The sequence below is a fragment of the Oncorhynchus mykiss genome, chromosome 5 (assembly GCF_013265735.2).
Source record: "Oncorhynchus mykiss isolate Arlee chromosome 5, USDA_OmykA_1.1, whole genome shotgun sequence".
In the NCBI taxonomy this organism is placed as follows: Eukaryota; Metazoa; Chordata; class Actinopteri; order Salmoniformes; family Salmonidae; genus Oncorhynchus; species Oncorhynchus mykiss.
The window spans coordinates 29,042,028-29,060,592 of NC_048569.1; the positions used below are offsets into that span (position 1 = coordinate 29,042,028).

The following is an 18,565-nucleotide window of genomic DNA, read 5'->3' on the forward strand; positions in this document are numbered from 1 at the left end:
GATATTAGCGATTATGACTTTTCCTTCCATGAAAGTTCATACAGGAGTGAGTTCCTTTTATTACTTGAACGGCCTTGCCAATGTTGGTTTAGGCATAGGAAATTGAGTGGGTCACACGCCCATCTTCAATGTAAATAGCGACACCTTGTGCCCACATTTCGTCGTCATAAGGTATAACATACCAAAGATCTAAGTCTACATGGGACATAACGGCATGGAATCAGTTCAGCATTGTCCAAAAGAGGGCTGATTAATGTTTCATAGATTTCTGATGAGATTAAATAATATTACATTATCAACTTTACCAGCTTAAATGTTTATTTACACATATATACAAACAACAACAAGGTTACCAAAAACGAGCAGATAAGAAAAGGAGAAAAAAAAAACTGGCGACAGTCTAACCAAATTCAAGACAGTACTTCAATTATCCCTCCCCAGCACCACATTTCACGTTAGGAATTAAATTACACTTTGAAGGATAAAATTAGGCCATGCTTGAACAAGAGGACCATAACACAGATCAAATACGATACATTTTATCCACAGGCAGCAATGTTCATGGGAGAGCCATGCAGACAAAGCGCATGGAAACACTGTCCTCAGACGAGGTCAGAAACTGAGGGGAAACCCATGACCCTCATCTCCAGCCATTAGTCCACCGAGTATTTGACAATAGTCTGTTAATTAAAACAACCCACCTGTATAGACGGGTTGGCTCACAACGTCACGAAAGTGATCCAAGCGCATCGATGTGGCCCGGAATGCATGCGTTGTTATGATAGCTAGCAATAATAGTGAATTTCGTTTCGCATGGCCCGGTGCCCAAGGTGGGTAGGATAATTCACTTAAGACCTCCGTCTACCCGGGGCCATGCAAAATTAACTCGACCATTGACAAGAACCTGCCATGAGGGGAATGGAAGGTGGGTCGTTGCAGCTTGTATCTTCTTATTGATATCATATCTTGTTTAGAGGTGTTTTCGCTAGCTAGCTAACCAACAATGTATTTGAGAGACAGCAAGTACTCATTGTGCAAATGTATTTATGTTTTCAATAAACATTGAAAGTAAATATAGTTTACATGTTGTCAACAATCTAAGCCAGGGATGGCGAACTTTGGGGGTCACAATTCTGAACTCATGAGGTCTGGATCTGTGTACCTACATCCATACATCCAGACACACATTTTATTTTGTACCTTTATTTAACTAGGCAAGTCAGTTAAGAACAAATTCTTATTTTCAATGACGGCCTAGGAACAGTGGGTTAACAGGGGCAGTATGACAGATTTTTACCTTGATCTTGCAACCTTTTGGTTACTTGTCCAACCCTCTAACCACTAGGCTACCCTGCCACCCCAACATGCCTTAAGAGCCAGCCCTAACCTTTTGGGGGCCCTACCTTTTGCCCCCCTACCTTGCAAGCAAAACGTGACAGCGGAAGGAATAATATGCAGTTTTACAGCTAATTTCCTGATATTCTACAGATTCTACCTTAGGGAGTGAAATGTTTGCTGTTTTTAATTTGATATCTGAGTGAGTAACAAAATCAATGGGGCCCCCCTGGTCGATAATTAGACAACGTTTAAATAGCTGGCAAGACTAATTTACCAATCTAAAAAATGTTAGCTGACATGGTATAATTGAGTGACTGTCAGTGACTGACATAACATGAGAAAAACTGCTGATACACAACCAAATTTGCCCAACCCTTATCTAAGCCAACCCGGTCTGGGTTTTTTTCCCCCCATAGTTCGATTTTCGATTTTGTTGCTAAACAAAACCGCCCCTGGTCTCAGTTGACGCGGCAGGCGCGAATCATCAGCAGCTGCAGGAGGATGAAGAGCGGTGAGACAATGAGACCAAACCACAGATCGCGCGCCTGCTCCTGCTCTGCCAGCTTCTGGCACAGCAGCACCTCACACACCAGCTTGAGGCTGAGCACCGTCAGCACCCATAGCAACCTCAGCACTGCCAGCCTTTTCTCATTCTCCTGGTACAGCCGGATGGACACGATGGCTGTGAAGTAGGTGCTGAGGCCATCAGCGGCAAACAGAGGGATGAAGACCAGCCACCAGCTCATCCCTGGGTCAAAGAAGTCAGCCCGTAGCGCTACCAGCACGCTGAAAACCAGCAGAGCCCCCAGTTGGAGGAAGAGCTCAAAAGTGGCAAAGCCCAGCCATTGGACCAGCTCCCGCAGAGAGAACAGCATTGCCTTAAGGTGGAGGAAGTAGACAGGTGGACTGTTCAACCAGGGATGAGCTGGTCACTGGTTCGACTCAGGAGAGGTGATGTTCCAGACTCAGGGTGGTAAAGTGTGAAGGAAAGGAGACATGGACGTCTGGGCAGGAATCCACAGAAGGCAATAGAAGAGGAACTGCTGCACAGACGATAAAGTTCATCTACATCATTGAAGACAGTGGGGGGCAGAGAGGACGGAATACTGTGAGCCAGTGATGAGCTTCACATGTGGAGGATGTCTTCAAAGAATCAAGGTGTTCTGCCTTTATTTAGAAACAGAGATATTTTATTCAGAGCATGACAACAAAATGTAACTTCCATTTATTAAAATGGCCATACACTGAACATCAGTGACAATAACTGTTTACTTCAGTTCCCTTTTACCAAATTACATTGTAACAAGCTTGAAGTCGATTGAAACAAACGTATCAAAAGTTGCAAACATTGTAACAATCTCAATCTGTAAGGTTAGTCTAGACGAAACTGATGTGTCGTTCAGAAATACAATGGTTCGAGAGTAGTGATGATAGTTGAAATCGCAAACGAATAACATCTGTCTAGTAGTTAACCGATCAAATGCTGTATTGTCAGATTATTCAGATAGTTAGCTAACGTTAGCTGAGCTACAGTCAGACAGTGCTAGCACAATGAGCTAGCTCGCTATCTACAGAATCTCGTAGCGAAGCCCTTCTTCATCTCATACTAGCTAGCTACAATCACCACATACAGCTATTTCTCCTTCTTTGCATGTGTGAACTGATGGGGGTTATTGTATGACATTACAAGGTTTTAACAACAGTTTGTGGTTTTACCTTAATTCATTGAGTTCCGATTTTTTCGTAATATTTTCCTTCCTTCACTGAGATAGTGTACAATCGCGAGAATTTGTACGTTCACGGAATTTACGGTGGCCGGTTAGTGCGTGAGACTAGTGCAAGCGAAAGCCAATGAGCAAGGACGTACTGTACAAGGTAAGAACACGAACATTAACCTTGTTGTATGTTAGTTTATGCTGCTAAATTACGTTTTGGATGTTGCAAGGTGAACAAGTTATACATCTGCAGAATATGAGCAGGAGGAGTTGCAAGTGTGCTTGCTATAGCCGTTTGGTGTATGGAGCACATGATTCTTTATCGAATAAATTGAAGTTAGCTTTCTGTCATTTTTGTTTTAAACCTATTGTTTAATAACATATTTAGCTTAAGCATTACTAATAGTGGGTGTTGTGTGTCATAAAGCACAATATTGTAAACTTGCTTTCTAAATCAGTCATTTAACTATCGTTGTATTTTTAGTTTATCAAACGCGCTTTTTTTCGTCAGGTATCGCTTTAAACGTTACTCGTTTCCAGCTGTGAACTTTTGATGTCAGGTGTCAAAGCATGCATTTTGCTTCTCTGGTCCGCGTGCTTATGGATAGTTCCTAAGACAATCTCCACCCATTTGATTCGAATATAATTACCTGGTTATTTGAATAAAATCAGCCATTTTAATATAGATGTAGACCCTTTCATGTTAATAAATCTTTAAATTATATAATTAAACGGATCTGGGATGTGCTTTCGTAAATGTGAACAATTACTCTTGCTCACGTTGTGTGAAAACCACTGCTGTCACTCAGGGTCATCCAATTGTTTCGTTTAAGTCGGGTTTCACGCGTGCCTGGTCAGTTAATGTGGGTGAATGTGTAAACCATTCTCTCATTCCAATGCCTCTCAGAAATGTGGGCGTGAATATAAGTTCCATTGTCAAACACCTCTCTCTTCCTCTCTCTCAGGGCAAAGATGCAACCCGTCGAGTCTCTCCTCCACAGTGGCTATTTCCACCCAACACTCAGATACTGGCAGACCTGTGCCTCAGACTTGAGACCTGAGAACCTCATCTACCCCATCTTCATCACGTAATGTCTCTCCTCTACCACATAGACACTAGGATGTCTTGATGTTGTGATACAAATGTCAAAGTAAGGTAAACTGTACAGTACCAGTGAGAAGTTTGTACACACCAACTCATTCAAGGCTTGTTTCTTTATTTGTACAATGTTCCACATTGTAGAATAATAGTGAAGACATAAAACTATGAAATAACACGTATGTTTGAAAAAGTTTTTAAAAATGAGCATATGTGGGAACTCCTTCAAGACTGCTGGAAAAGCATTCCTCTTGAAGCTGGTTGAGAGAATGCCAAGAGTGTGCAAAGCTGTCATCAAGGCAAAGGATGGCTACTTTGAAGAATCTCAAATATAAAATATATTTTGATTTGTTTAACTCTGTTTTTTTTTTTGGTTACTATATGATTCCATATGTGTTATTTCATCGTTTTGATGTCTTCACTATTATTCTACAATGTAGAAAATAGTCAAATTACTGAAAAACCCTTGAATGAGGTGTGTCTAAACTTTTGACTGGTACTGTATATATTTGGGTGGCTATGTGTTTTTGTGACATGGCAGCTTTCTGGTTCTTTTCTCCAACAGTGACAGCCCTGATGCTGTGGAGCCCATCGCTAGTCTACCTGGCCAGGCCAGGTAATGACACCAGATTACCTGTTCATTTGGTTTATAATCTCATCTATGATAATTGCTCATCTATGCTGGGTACAGTAGTTGAATACCCCCAATGTGCTATTAATGTATCATGTATTGTAATCATATTTTAAAACATATGACTTTGAAACAAAAATACTTTCAATTAGAATTATCATGGCTATCTGATTGAGTGAGAATGAGCGGGGGATGGGACCATTGAGAGCAAGGCTGTGACCTCCAGATAAATACTGTGAGGCAGGGTGGATCCAGAGCCAACAACTGGGCCAAGATAAGAAGAGAATCCATTAGCTTTTTGTCCCTCACAACCCTCTCTTATCATGCACCATTCGGTTACAATAAAGTAGGCTGTAAACCAATACTGAGCCCTAAACCTTGGTACTATTATGTGTCAGAGTTGAAAATACTGTGTCTATAGTTCAAATCAAATCCCAGTTTATTTGTCACGTGCCCCGAATACAACAGACCTTACAGTGAAATGCTTACTTACAGGCTCTAACCAATAGTCCAAAAAGGGTATTAGGTGAACAATAGGTAAGTAAAGAAATAAAAAGACAGTGAAAAATAACAGAAGCAAGACTTTATACAGTAGCGAAGCTATAAAAGTAGCAAGGCTACATACAGACACCGGTTAGTCAGGCTGATTGAGGTAGTATGTACATGAGATATGGTTAAAGTGACTATGCGTATATGATGATGGGTGGTGGGACATAATGCAGACAGCCCGGTTAGCCAATGTGCGGGAGCACTGGTTGGTCGGCCCAATTTGAGTTAGTATGTACATGAATGTATAGTTAAAGTGACAATGCATATATGATAAACAGAGAGTAGCAGCAGCGTAAAAGAGGGGTTGGGGGGGCACACAATGCAAATAGTCCGGGTAGCCATTTGATTACCTGTTCAGGAGTCTTATGGCTTGGGGGTAAAAACTGTTGAGAAGCCTATTTGTCATAGACTTGGCACTCCGATAGTTATCTGACTTCGGCAGTTATCTAACTTACTAAGACTGATTTGGTTTGTTGCCCAAGGCAAACATGATTTTAGGCCATTGGAGATCAAATACATCACAATGCATTGCTAATGAAGTGTCACTATGTAATTGCTTGCCTCAAAGTTGTATTGAAATAGCACTTTGTTGTTTGTCCATTCCCTGTGTCTCCCTCAATCTATTTTTTTCTCTTCTCAGATATGGAGTGAATAAACTGGAGGGCATGCTACGCCCCCTTGTGGAAAAGGGCTTGAAGTGTGTGCTGATTTTCGGAGTGCCTGCAAAAATAGCTAAGGTACCAGTAAACTATACTGTATCAAAAATATAAACGCAACATGTAAAGTGTTGGTCCCATGTTCCATGAGCTGAAATAAAAGATCCCTGAAATTTTCCATACAGACAAAAAACATATTTCTCTCCAATTTTGTGCAGTTATTTGTTTACGTCCCTGTTAGTGAGCATTTCTCATTTGCTGAGATAGTCAATCCACCTCACAGGTGCTGTAATATCAAGAAGCTGTTTAAACAGCATGATCATTATATAGGTGCACCTTGTGCTGGGGACAATAAAAGGCCACTCTAAAATGTGCAGTTTTGTCACACAACACAATGACACAGATGTCTCAAGTTTTGAGGAAGCATGCAATTGTCATGCCGACTGCAGGAACGTCCACCAGAGCTGTTACCAGAGAATTTAATATTAATGTCTCTACCATAAGCCGCCTCCAACGTCATTGGAGAGAATTTGGGAGTACTTCCAACCAGCCTCACAACCGCAGACCATGTGTAACCACACCAGCCCAGGACCTCCACATCCGGCTTTTTCACCTGTGGTATCGTCTGAGACCAGCAACCCGGACAGCTGATGAAACTGAGGAGTATTTGTCTGTAATAATAATTTTGTGGGGGAAAACTCATTCTGATTGGCTGGGTCTGGCTCCCCATTGGGTGAGCCTGGTTTCCAAGTGGGTGGGCCTATGTCCTCCCAAGCCAACTCATGGCTGCACCCCTGCCCAGTCATGTGAAATCCATAGATTAGGGCCTAATGAATTTATTTAAATTGACTGATTTCCTTTATATGATCTGTAACTCAGTAAAATTGTTGCATGTTGCATTTATATTTTTGTTTAGAGTGTGTATATATAGGTATTTCTATGAACTAGGGTACCAGTGAGGATTTCCTACACTGGACAACTTGTTACAGCTGTTGATAAGTCATTGATAATAATCAGCATTTTTTCCCCCCCATGTCATTACATTAAGATATGGGGGGATTGTGGCTATCTATATTGAATACGATTCACAAGTTGATTTAAAACCTATGCTTAACCTTTTATCATGGTTGGTGTTTTGACGGATTTGTCTAAAATCGTGTGACATAAAACAACTTTTCTTTCCTTGCATTTATGGCAGTGTAAATTTTTGTTATATAATATTATGCATTAATCAGTTAAATTAGACATTGAACTTGAACCCTTTAAGAATCCTGGATCTAATTGTTGGACAGTTTTTTGTAACTCAGAAATGCAGTGTAACTACGTAACATTTAGTTTCTCCTTATGTTACGGGGTGAAAATCAAATAAATGATGTACGCGATTGCAAAATCGAATGCTTCTAACCAAAAGGGTCACCTTACGTTGATACTTAAAACCTAAGTCAATACTGCCATTAAATTAGTTCTTCAATAATTATGCATAATACTTGATGGAGGCGCATTTGTGTCCATTTGATGTTACACCAGTGTAATTTTCACATGTCATCTGATCCAGGAAGGAATTGTCAGAATGACAGTCAAGTGATGAACAGCTGTTGTGATAGTGCATGCGATGCAACAACAGCCCAAGAGCTGGAAAAAAGGTGTACACAAGGAATGTCCTGAATATTTTGGTGTCTCATTCCTTACATTGGTGAAGACAGTTGTGCCTGGATCTAATATCTCTAGCGAATTGATATTGATCATCTGTTGTTGTCTGCTTGATTGACAGCAGGGTCTCATTAGATTTAACAGAGAAGGCATTAAGATAATGAGTCTGTCTTTGTGCCACAGATTGGACAGAGTTAACTGTGCACAATTGTGTAGGATATTCTGGATATAATGACAAGCCTAGTGGAATTATTCACAATATGATCAGGTAATGAAATAACATGACAAATACATTTTGTTTTCCATGTTACACCTGCAAAAAAATAATGTGTTGGGAGGGGGGGGGGGGTTCTATATTAAGCCCTACATGTACAATTTATATAAATTATACAATTGTATAACTGAGGTCCTTAAAAATTACAATGAAGTGCTTGAAAAAAGTCCCTGAAAGTCCTTGAATTTTGCTTGCCAATGTCTTTATGAACCCTGCTTAGAGTATGTATAGTTCTAGGCCTACAGTCGTGGCCAAAAGTTTTGAGAATGACACAAATATACATTTTCACAAAGTCTGCTGCCTCAGTTTGTAGGATGGCAATTTGCATATACTCCAGAATGTTATGAAGAGTGATCAGATTAATTGCAATTAATTGCAAAGTCCCTCTTTGCCATGCAAATGAACCGAATCCCCCAAAAACATTTCCACTGCATTTCAGTCCAGCCACAAAAGGACCAGCTGACAACATGTCAGTGATTCTCTCGTTAACACAGGTGTGAGTGTTGACGAGGACAAGGCTGGAGATCACTCTGTCATGCTGATTGGGTTTGAATAACAGACTGGAAGCTTCAAAAGGAGGGTGGTGCTTGGAATCATTGTTCTTCCTCTGTCAGCCATGGTTACCTGCAAGGAAGAATGTGCCGTCATCATTGCTTTGCACAAAAAGGGCTTCACAGGAAAGGATATTGCTGCCAGTAAGATTGCACCGAAATCAACCATTTATCGGATCATCAAGAACTTCAAGGAGAGCGGTTCAATTGTTGTGAAGAGTGCTTCAGGGCGCCCAAGAAAGTCCAGCAAGCGTCAGGACCATCTCCTAAAGTTGATTCAGCTGCGGGATCGGGGCACCACCAGTACAGAGCTTGCTCAGGAATGGCAGCAGGCAGGTGTGAGTGCATCTGCACGCACAGTGAGGCGAAGACTTTTGTAGGATGGCCTGGTGTCAAGAAGGGCAGCAAAGAAGCCACTTCTCTCCAGGAAAAACATCAGGGACAGACTGATATTCTGCAAAAGGTACAGGGATTGGACTGCTGAGGACTGGGGTAAAGTCATTTTCTCTGATGAATCCCCTTTCCGATTGTTTGGGGCATCCGGAAAAAAGCTTGTCCGGAGAAGACAAGGTGAGCGCTACCATCAGTCCTGTGTCATGCCAACAGTAAAGCATCCTGAAACCATTCATGTGAGGGGTTGCTTCTCAGCCAAGGGAATGGGCTCACTCACAATTTTCCTAAGAACACAGCCATGAATAAAGAATGATACCAACACATCCTCCGATAGGAACTTCTCCCAACCATCCAGGAACAGTTTGGTGACGAACAATGGCTTTTCCAGCATGATGGAGCACCTTGCCATAAGGCAAAAGTGATAAGTGGCTCGGGGAACAAAACATCAATATTTTAGGTCCATGGCCAGGAAACTCCCCAGACCTTAATCCCATTGAGAATTTGTGGTCAATCCTCAAGAGGCGGGTGGACAAACAAACAACCCACAAATTCTGACAAACACCAAGCATTGATTATGCAAGAATAGGCTGCCATCAGTCAGGATGTGGCCCAGAAGTTAATTGACAGCATGCCAGGGCGGATTGCAGAGGTCTTGAAAAAGAAGGGTCAACACTGCAAATATTGACTCTTTGCATCAACTTCATGTAATTGTCAATAAAAGCCTTTGACACTTATGGAATGCTTGTAATTATACTTCAGTGTTCCATAGTAACATCTGACAAAAATATTTAAAGACACTGAAGCAGCAAACTTTGTGGAAATTAATATTTGTGTCATTCTCAAAACTTTTGGCCACGACTGTATGTTGTTGTTGTATAGGTGGAGTTATGGGCCAATATGCATACATTCATTTTTATTCCTCTAAGTACACATGTGGTACTGCATGAAAATCATTTCTGTTTGTTTTAAAACATTTTGTAGTGTTGATCCCAATATCACACATTGGCCCTAATTATTTATAGAAAGACCGATACAGATGTAGGATCTTAATTTGATCACTTTTGTTGAGAATTTTAAAAACTATTCTTACGTTAGTAATTTCCACTTTAACATTTCAGACTTGATTTGACCTAATGTAAAATGTATCAACCCCTACAATAAATGTCAATGAATTATAATCCACAGAATAATTCACATTTCCTGTTGCTGCAGGATTATTAACCTGCTGTAGCAAACTGTCTCAATTTAAGATCCTATATCTGTATGCACTTGGTATGTATTTAAAAGGCTGACGCCAGATTTCTTGCACACCTTGTCATCCTCTCAGGATGAGAGAGGTTCGGGTGCAGACACAGACAATACTCCGGCTGTGTTGGCTGTGAAGAAGATAAAGTCTCTTTTCCCTGACCTGCTGATGGCCTGTGACGTCTGCCTCTGTCCCTACACCTCACATGGACACTGTGGTCAGTCACTCTCAATCACATTCCATTTGTCTAAAACTAATGCAAATATAATTTATTTTGATTGACAGTACATTGTTATAAGACTGCCCTCTGATTCTCCTTCAGGAATCTTGCGGGAGGATGGCACTCTGGACAATGGTGCCAGTTGCCAACGTTTGGCAGAAGTGGCATTGGCCTATGCCCGCGCTGGTGAGTTTGTTCACTCCTCACCCCTCTGTTTTCTACTCACTTCTAAAAATAGTGTTTATCAATACCAATGTTGATATTGTTTATGAGGCCTTATACCCATGTCAATAGTTTAAGATCTCTTGTTTGTCTCGTACAGGCTGTCACATCATTGCACCCTCTGATATGATGGATGGGCGAGTGGGAGCTATCAAACATTCACTGATGTCTAATGACATGGGCAACAAGGTAACGGATGGGAGCACTAGTTTGTACATAAAAATAGAACGCATATTCTAATGGACTCAATAAGGAAAGGGAAACTTGCCTTAAGGAAATCCTCAGGAAGGAACCCATTTGCTAAACGGCAGAATTTCCTGAATGAAAATGTCCAAGAAAATACATGTATTTCCTCCTCCTCATCAGGTGTCAGTGCTGAGTTACAGTGCCAAGTTTGCTTCCTGTTACTATGGTCCCTTCAGGTAACAATTGATTGTAAAACTTAAGATGGGCAGAAAAGGCATTACTTACACGTTACCATTTGACAAGATGTTCTAAGATCTATTATTATGTGTGTGTAGAGATGCAGCACAGTCCAAGCCAGCATTTGGAGATAGGCGCTGTTATCAGCTGCCCTCCGGTGCAAGGGGCCTGGCACTACGAGCTGTGGTAAGAAAGTGTCTGAAGTCCGTCCATGTGTATTAGGGGGAGATCGTGTTTGTGTCAGAGATCTTCTGTTTACCCAGCTGGTTGAGGTTTTGTTTATGGTTTTATCTCAGGACAGAGATGTCAAGGAGGGAGCAGATATGCTGATGGTGAAGCCAGGACTGCCCTATCTGGACATAGTGAGGGAGGTCAAAGACAAGGTCAGTATGTTCTCGCTCATTAACCCCTTTCTGTCTGGTAACAGTGTTTCAGGCTCTGGGAGTGGTGTTGATAGTTTGAGCTAAATAACCACACCACACTAAATACACATCCAAGCTTTTCATCAGTTATCTATAAAGACTACAAAACTTGCAAAAAAAGAAACAGCCCTTTTTCAGGACCCTGTCTTTCAAAGATAATTCGTAAAAATCCAAATAACTTCACAGATCTCCATTGTAAAGGGTTTAAACACTGTTTCCCATGCTTGTTCAATGAACCATAAATAATTAATGAACATGCACCTGTGGAACGGTCGTTAAGACACTAACAGCTTACAGACGGTAGGCAATTAAGGTCACAGTTATGAAAACTTAGGACACTAAAGAGGCCTTTCTACTGACTCTGGAAAAACACCAAAAGAAAGATGCTCAGGGTCCCTGCTCATCTGCGTGAACTTCCCTTAGGCATGCTGCAAGGAGATATGAGGACTGCAGATGTGGCCAGGGCAATAAATTGCGATGTCTGTACTGTGAGATGCCTAAGACAGCGCTACAGGGAGACAGGACGGACATCGTCCTCGCAGTGGCAGACCACAACACCTGCACATGATTGGTACAACCGAACATCACACCTGCGGGACAGGTACAGGATGGCAACAACAACTGCCTGAGTTACACCAGGAACGCACAATCTCTCCATCAGTGCTCAGACTGTCCGCAATAGGCTGAGAGAGGCTAAACTGAGGGCTTGTAGGCCTGTTGTAACTGTCAAAAACGTCACCAATGGGCACAAACCCACTGTCGTTGGACCAGACAGGACTGGCAAAAAATGCTCTTCACTGACAAGTCGCGGTTTTGGCTCACCAGGGGTGATGGTCGGATTCGCATTTATCGTCAAAGGAATGAGTGTTACATTTAGGCCTGTACTTTGGAGCGGGGTCAATTTGGAGATGGAGGGTCCGTCATGGTCTGGGACGGTGTGTCACAGCATCATTGGAATGAGCTTGTTGTCATTGCAGGCAATCTCAACGCTGTGCGTTACAGGGAAGACTTCCTCCTCCCTCATGTGGTACCCTTCCTGCAGGCTCATCCTGACATGACCCTCCAGCATGACCATGCCACCAGCCCTACTGCTTGTTCTGTGTGTGATTTCCTGCAAGACAGGAATGTCAGTGTTCTGCCATGGCCAGTGAAGAGCCAGTGATGGCCATCTCAATCCCATTGAGTACGTCTGGGACCTGTTGGATCGGAGAGTGAGGGCTAGGGCCATTCCCCCCAGAAATGCCTGGGAAGTTGCAGGTGCCTTGGTGGAAGAGTGGGGTAACATCTAACAGCAAGAACTGGCAAATCTGGTGCAATCCATGAGGGGGAGATGCACTGCAGTACTTAATTCAGCTGGTGGCCACGCCAGATACAGACTGTTACTTTGATTTGTCAAAACCCCCCCCTCCCTTTTGTGCAGGGACACATTATTCCATTTCTGTTAGTCACATGTCTGTGGGACTTGTTCAGTTTATGTCTCAGTTGTTGAATCTTGTTATGTTCATACAAATATGTACACATGTTAAGTTTGCTGAAAATAAACACAGTTGACAGTGAGAAGATGTTTCTTTTTTTGCTGAGCTTACATGTTTTCACTATCTTTCACAATAGTTTCATCTGCTCCATCGCTTTCTTACCATCCTTCTCTGGTCTCTTCCAGCACCCCACTCACCCACTGGCAGTGTATAATGTGTCAGGGGAATTTGCCATGCTGTGGCATGGGGCCCAGGCTGGAGCTTTTGACCTGCGCACCGCTGTACTGGAGTCTATGACTGCCTTCCGCAGGGCAGGTGAGAGGGGATGGGAGACTTTGGGTCTGGAGGAACAGTGCTCTGTTCTCTATAGAGAGAGTGAGTTCTACTGCTCTAGTTGTATATTCTTCCCTCTGCTCTAGGTGCTGACATCATCATCACCTACTATACACCTCAACTGCTCACCTGGCTGAAAGAGTAACAGACAGAAGGATGGACATAAAGATGGATCATGTGACAAACTCCTTTTTACCTAGCTGTGCAAGGCTGACCTACACTGACAAATGGTGTCTATTCAAACCAAACTGACATGTGAGAACAGGCAATCTATCTTCATACATTAATTTACAGTTTATTTTTCTATATAACATTGTTACGTCATATTGTTTTTTTTCTTTGTGTGCAGCAACCACTAATTCTCACCAAAGGTGGGAGTCTTGGCGCTAGTAGACACATATGTAAAGCGTATCAAATTCGCTTTGAAGGGTTTGTCTGTTAGATGAAAGAATGGTAATATAAAATATGTTGATTTTGTTTTATGGGCATTATTTACTATTCTATAGTTTTCTAAATAGAGTATCAAGAATATAGGCCTTGACTTGTTATAGCTCTGTGACGTCTGTAATAGCTCTGGCTTTAGCGCTGACATTTAGCAGTGGTTGTAAGGTTGGGTCAAGAAACCTGTAAAGATCTTTTTTTACCAGGGTAAATGGTCCTGACCCAGAAAATAGAGATTTGTTAGATAACAGCAATAAAGCTACAATCAAGTCTGAAATGTGCTCCATCAAGTAACATTTTCTTAATTACATATAACTTTGTTCAATACGTTTGTCATAGATTTGACTAAATATAATGAAAGCAAAATAGGTTGCAGTTCAGATACACTCAACTCTGCTGGTTACCTTCTGTACTTGGGTGTTGTCAGATATATCCACCTCCCAAACAAGGAGTTTACAGACAAGTCGTCATTATCACAAGCACAGAGGAAAAGTACCGCCTAGACATATGCAGAACTATCTAATTCTGTACTAATCAGTGAAATCTTAAAGGAAGGATGCATTTTCAAAGTACAAAAACTCTACCCCTAGTCCCTCTCTAAAATAGCCATCTAAGAGAGAATCTTATTGGCTTGAGGGTTTTCACTGGATGGTGCCCCTTTGAAGACTGTCCACACATCCTCCCCTGCAAAATAGAAAAACAGGTAGAAGTTTAACATGCTTTACTCAGCTACTATACCTACACACACCCATAGATTTGACAGGACACATGAAACTTAATGTAAACTAGACATACACATTTTGGCAGGTCAAAACACTTACCCCTGAGCTGGTATTGTCAACCTGTAGCTGATTTGATCTTTCCTGAGGGGCAGCAGCAGGAAACTATGCTGTCAGCCACATAGGACAGCACTGAGAAGGGACACAATTTCTTAATGTGCAATATTACAGTATGTGTCTGTTTCAGTGCTTGTATTTTCCTCATCCTATGTTCATTACATTGTTATTACTTATATACTAGGGCTCTTCGTTAGGAGAACAGATATTTTTTAACTCCAGTGAATTTCAAAGCTTTCTATTTTGTCTGCCAATCTTTTGTCATCTGTAAATTATGCACAATCGGGAGCATCCTGTCATCACCACCATGTACGGCAACTGCACCGCCCTCAACTGCAAGGCTCTCCAGAGGGTAGTGCGGTCTGTACAACGCATCACAGGGGGCAAACTAGCTGCTCTCTGTGACACCTGCAGCACCCGATGTCACAGAAAGGCCAAAAGATCATCAAGGACAACAATGACCCGAGCCACTGCCTGTTCACCCCGCTATCATCCAGAAGGCGAGGTCAGTACAGGTGCATCAAAGCTGGGACCGAGAGACTGAAAAACAGCTTCTATCTTAAGGCCATCATTCTGTTAAACAGCCATCACTAACATAGAGAGGCTGCTGTCAACATACAGACTCAAATCTCTGGCCACTTTAATAAATTGACTTAATAAAGGTATCACTAGTCACCTTAAGTTGGGGCGGCAGGGTAGCCTAGTGGTTAGAGCAGCCTAGTGGTTAGAGCATTGGACAAGTAACCGGAAGGTTGCAAGTTCAAACCCCCGAGCTGTCGTTCTGCCCCTGAACAGGCAGTTAACCCACTGTTCCTAGGCCGTCATTGAAAATAAGAATTTGTTCTTGCCTAGTTAAGTAAAGATAAAATAAAAAAATAATGCCACTTTAATAATGTTGCCTATGCCGCACTGCCATCACTCATCCATATATTTATATGTACATATTCTTATTCATCCCTTATATTTGTAGGTAGTTGTGAATTTGTTAGATTAGTAGAACTTTAGATTCCGATTATTCACAATACAATCCTGCACTTTAGTCTACCTACAAGGGCAACCAGCAAAGCTATGCGACAGGCTGGTAAAATGATACCACCCCTGTCAGGTTTCAAGTTGTAACTCCTTGGCCAATTGAGAAAAATCCTAACCATTCTCTTATAGGTGTCTTATTTTGATGAGCATGAAAAGGAATTACTCTAGAAAATGGTAAATTATTGCATTCATTGAATGTGTACAATTTTGATTTTAGTTAAAGATTGAGTAAATGATGGTATATTAGACTTGTAATTATTTGTTATATAATGTTGTAATTTTCTTACCGCTGAAGATGAGTCACATCATGGGTTGGCTTCAGAAGATGATCTTGGTCATAGACTATATGGGTTGTGGTAGGTAGCTTGTACAGTCACAGGAGCTGAAGAAAGGTGCTCAGTTCTATGCAAGCGCTCTAGCTGTTGGAGGTGTGTGCAGACTGCACAGACAAGCCAATGAGAGAACATTCATCATCACTGATGCCTGCATCAGCAATTATGTATGAATAATGCAGAGGAAACTCACTCTGCTAAACTGTCAAAAAATGTATTTGTCAAATATTTTCAACAAATACATGATTTTGCTCATTCTATTTTCCTCTACCCAAGAATACATTGAGTAGGCCCATCTTTTATACACACAATATATATTGTGTATTTGTTTACTATTGTTATTAGTTTTGTGTTTATAAACCTCTCTGATAGTGCACAATAATTCCCTAACGACCAATTGCTGCTATGTACTTGATTGGTTTACCCCTGGTTTTAATGTCTGGTTTACCATTCTGATGAGATGGCGAGTGTTCTGTTATCCATTTGTCGGGTCTATAACATGTGGGACAGGAGACTTCTCGCGTTTGTCACTAGTGACCACCAACCACCCGAATTTATGATTTCATGATTATTATTTTTTACAATCGAGTCTTACAGGTGCAGAACATTGTCATTTTTCCTGGTTCGCTAGCTACAGTAGCTACCTCTGGTTAGCCATTTGATTCGTCTCCATAAAGATTGTCCACGGGCAGGTGGTTCACGGTTTCATATTATACGAATTTATGTTGGGGGGGAAAGTAGTTATTGATATAGCTACATTAATGTTTAAGGACACACTTGCAAAGTGACATTTAGGAACGTATGACAGCTAACGTTAGCTTGTAGCTTATCTTGCTATCGCGTAACGTTAGCTAGGTAACGTTAACTTAGGTACTTTAGTTAGCGAGCTGAAAGGTTTTGCTTCCCTAAATGTGTAGCTTTCAATATATTAATCATACATTTCAAAACAAACCGTAACGAATATTGTCTGTTTTAATTTGACTGTTCTTTTTAGTTGGAGGTATGTAGAACATAGCTAATTGTTGATGCCGGTAATGTAACTAGCAGGCCTTTGATCAATACTAATTTATATTAACGTTACACATAAGAGTCATTGGACGACGCGAAAGCGTCTTCTATGGGGAGTTTAAGAGCCCCGATGCTCGGTCGGATATTATTAACATGCATCACATGCGGTACCGTTTTTGAAGCAGAAGGACCTTAACTTTAATATCAGCGATAAATCATTTTCAATAAACAACAGGTTAAATTGACACACATAGGTTTATGGTTCCCACACAGCCATATGTCCATGTTACAGCGCTTGTTTACGGGAGACAGAGTGGACTAACGTTACATGCATCTCCCAACACCTGTGTGAAACTGAAGAAGGATACCACAAACGGGTTGTCGTTGGAAAATACTGTCGGCTGCAACTGTGTTAAAATCGATTAAAACAGTGTACATTAAGTGTATATTTTTCGTTTGTACAATTATTTTGATGTGATATGAAAGTAGAGATATTAGAATCCGATTCACGTTTGAGAATCGAGAATCAATTGAGAATCGATTCACGTTTAGATGGCGTATTTAGCTGTTTTGGCTTCCAGAGCAATTCGCCTATAAACAGAACAAGTCCTTGGTTTAGCTAGCAATCTAATGTTTACAGAAAGGGGTTTGTTTGTTTGCGAATGCAAGATTAACGTTAGCTAGTAACTTCAGAAGATTCGCTAGCAAACGTTGTAGCTATATGTGGATATGTATAATTTATGGATATAGCAACCATTCCTTGTTGTGTCCATTATTCCATATGATCAAGACTGATGATTATACACATGACTGGTTAATTCCACTTCATTCTATCAACTCATGACTGGTTGCTGGACCTCAGTGGGCAAACCTTGCCATGTGGTGTGGGGTTCCAGTCAAACTGTTAGCTGTCATGCTTACTATAAAACGAGTTGGTAGGAAATAGGGTTATTTTCTGGGGCAGGGTCTTATATGTTTTGGGTGCTGCTGTCATGCATGTGTTACTGTATGGCTTCAAATAAAAAAAAATGTTATTAGTCACATGTACCAAATACAACAGAGACCTTAACAGTGAAATGCTTACTTACAAGCCCCTAACCAACAATGCAGTTTCAAAAAAGTAAGAATAAGAGATAAAAGTAACAAGAAATTAAAGAGCAGCGGTAAATGAACAATAGCGCAGGTTGAGAGCTTCAAGTTTCTTGGTGTCCACATCACCAACAAACTAACATGGTCCAAGCACACCAAGGCAGTTGTGAAGAGTGCACGACAAAACCTATTCCCACTCAGGAGATTGAAAAGATTTGGCATGGGTCCTCAGATCCTCAAAAGGTTATACAGCTGCACCATCAAGAGCATCCTGACTGGTTGCATCACTGCCTGGTATGGCAACAGCTCGGCCCAGACCACAAGGCACTACAGAGAGTAGTGCGAACGGCCCTGTACTTCACTGGGGCCAAGCTTCCTGCCATCCAGGAGGTCTATACCAGGCGGTGTCAGAGGGAGGCTCTAAAAATTGTCAAAGACTCCAGCCACCCTAGTTAAGCCATAAGACTCCTGAACATCTAGTCAAATGGTTACACAGACTATTTGCTGTGCTGCCCCCAACCCCCTCTTTACACCACTGCTACTCTCTGTTGTCATCTATGCATAGTCACTTTAATAACTCTAACTAAATGTACATACTACCTCAACTAACCGGTGCCCCCGCACATTGTA

General features: G+C 41.5%; 2 protein-coding genes and 1 long non-coding RNA gene across 5 annotated transcripts; 1 reads left to right on the plus strand and 2 right to left on the minus strand.

Moving 5' to 3' along the window:
* Positions 1 to 297: 297 nt before the first annotated feature.
* On the minus strand, positions 298 to 3,186 carry LOC110523567 (transmembrane protein 203). 2 transcript variants are annotated; one of them, XR_005051708.1, is made up of 3 exons: positions 3,055 to 3,186; positions 1,377 to 2,505; positions 1,198 to 1,231 (listed from the first exon to the last, which is right to left on the minus strand). XR_005051708.1 is itself a non-coding variant. In XM_021602369.2 (2 exons), exon 2 carries the CDS (start codon positions 2,211 to 2,213, stop codon positions 1,797 to 1,799), a length of 417 nt encoding a protein of 138 aa, XP_021458044.1. In that variant the 5' UTR covers positions 2,214 to 2,505; positions 3,055 to 3,186; the 3' UTR covers positions 298 to 1,796. The 2 variants fall into 2 exon arrangements, 1 of the variants encoding a protein (XP_021458044.1); XM_021602369.2 differs by having other exon boundaries at positions 298 to 2,505.
* alad (aminolevulinate dehydratase) lies at positions 3,076 to 13,915 on the plus strand. 2 transcript variants are annotated; one of them, XM_021602368.2, is made up of 12 exons: positions 3,076 to 3,213; positions 4,019 to 4,141; positions 4,718 to 4,768; positions 5,973 to 6,069; positions 10,184 to 10,319; positions 10,425 to 10,508; positions 10,645 to 10,733; positions 10,911 to 10,966; positions 11,066 to 11,153; positions 11,264 to 11,350; positions 13,050 to 13,179; positions 13,284 to 13,915. In XM_021602368.2, the coding sequence occupies exons 2-12, from the start codon at positions 4,026 to 4,028 to the stop codon at positions 13,340 to 13,342; spliced, it is 993 nt and encodes a 330-aa protein (XP_021458043.1). In that variant the 5' UTR covers positions 3,076 to 3,213; positions 4,019 to 4,025; the 3' UTR covers positions 13,343 to 13,915. The 2 variants fall into 2 exon arrangements, with proteins under 2 accessions (XP_021458043.1, XP_021458042.2); XM_021602367.2 differs by lacking the exon at positions 3,076 to 3,213 and adding an exon at positions 3,240 to 3,283.
* LOC110523568 lies at positions 13,916 to 17,758 on the minus strand. The gene is made up of 4 exons (XR_002473465.2): positions 17,601 to 17,758; positions 15,794 to 15,945; positions 14,460 to 14,549; positions 13,916 to 14,322 (listed from the first exon to the last, which is right to left on the minus strand). It is a non-coding gene; the product is annotated as an uncharacterized LOC110523568 (long non-coding RNA).
* Positions 17,759 to 18,565: the final 807 nt, after the last annotated feature.

What these genes read in the sequence shown, in the direction of transcription:
- LOC110523567 (XM_021602369.2), bottom strand. Translation starts at nt 2,213, where the DNA reads ATGCTGTTCTCTCTGCGGGAGCTGGTCCAATGGCTGGGCTTTGCCACT.
- alad (XM_021602367.2), top strand. Translation starts at nt 3,252, where the DNA reads ATGCTGCTAAATTACGTTTTGGATGTTGCAAG. An exon ending in ATCTACCCCATCTTCATCAC is followed by an intron (nt 4,142 to 4,717) that starts GTAATGTCTCTC and finishes TTTCTCCAACAG; the next exon opens with TGACAGCCCTGATGCTGTGG. An exon ending in GACTGCCTTCCGCAGGGCAG is followed by an intron (nt 13,180 to 13,283) that starts GTGAGAGGGGAT and finishes CCTCTGCTCTAG; the next exon opens with GTGCTGACATCATCATCACC.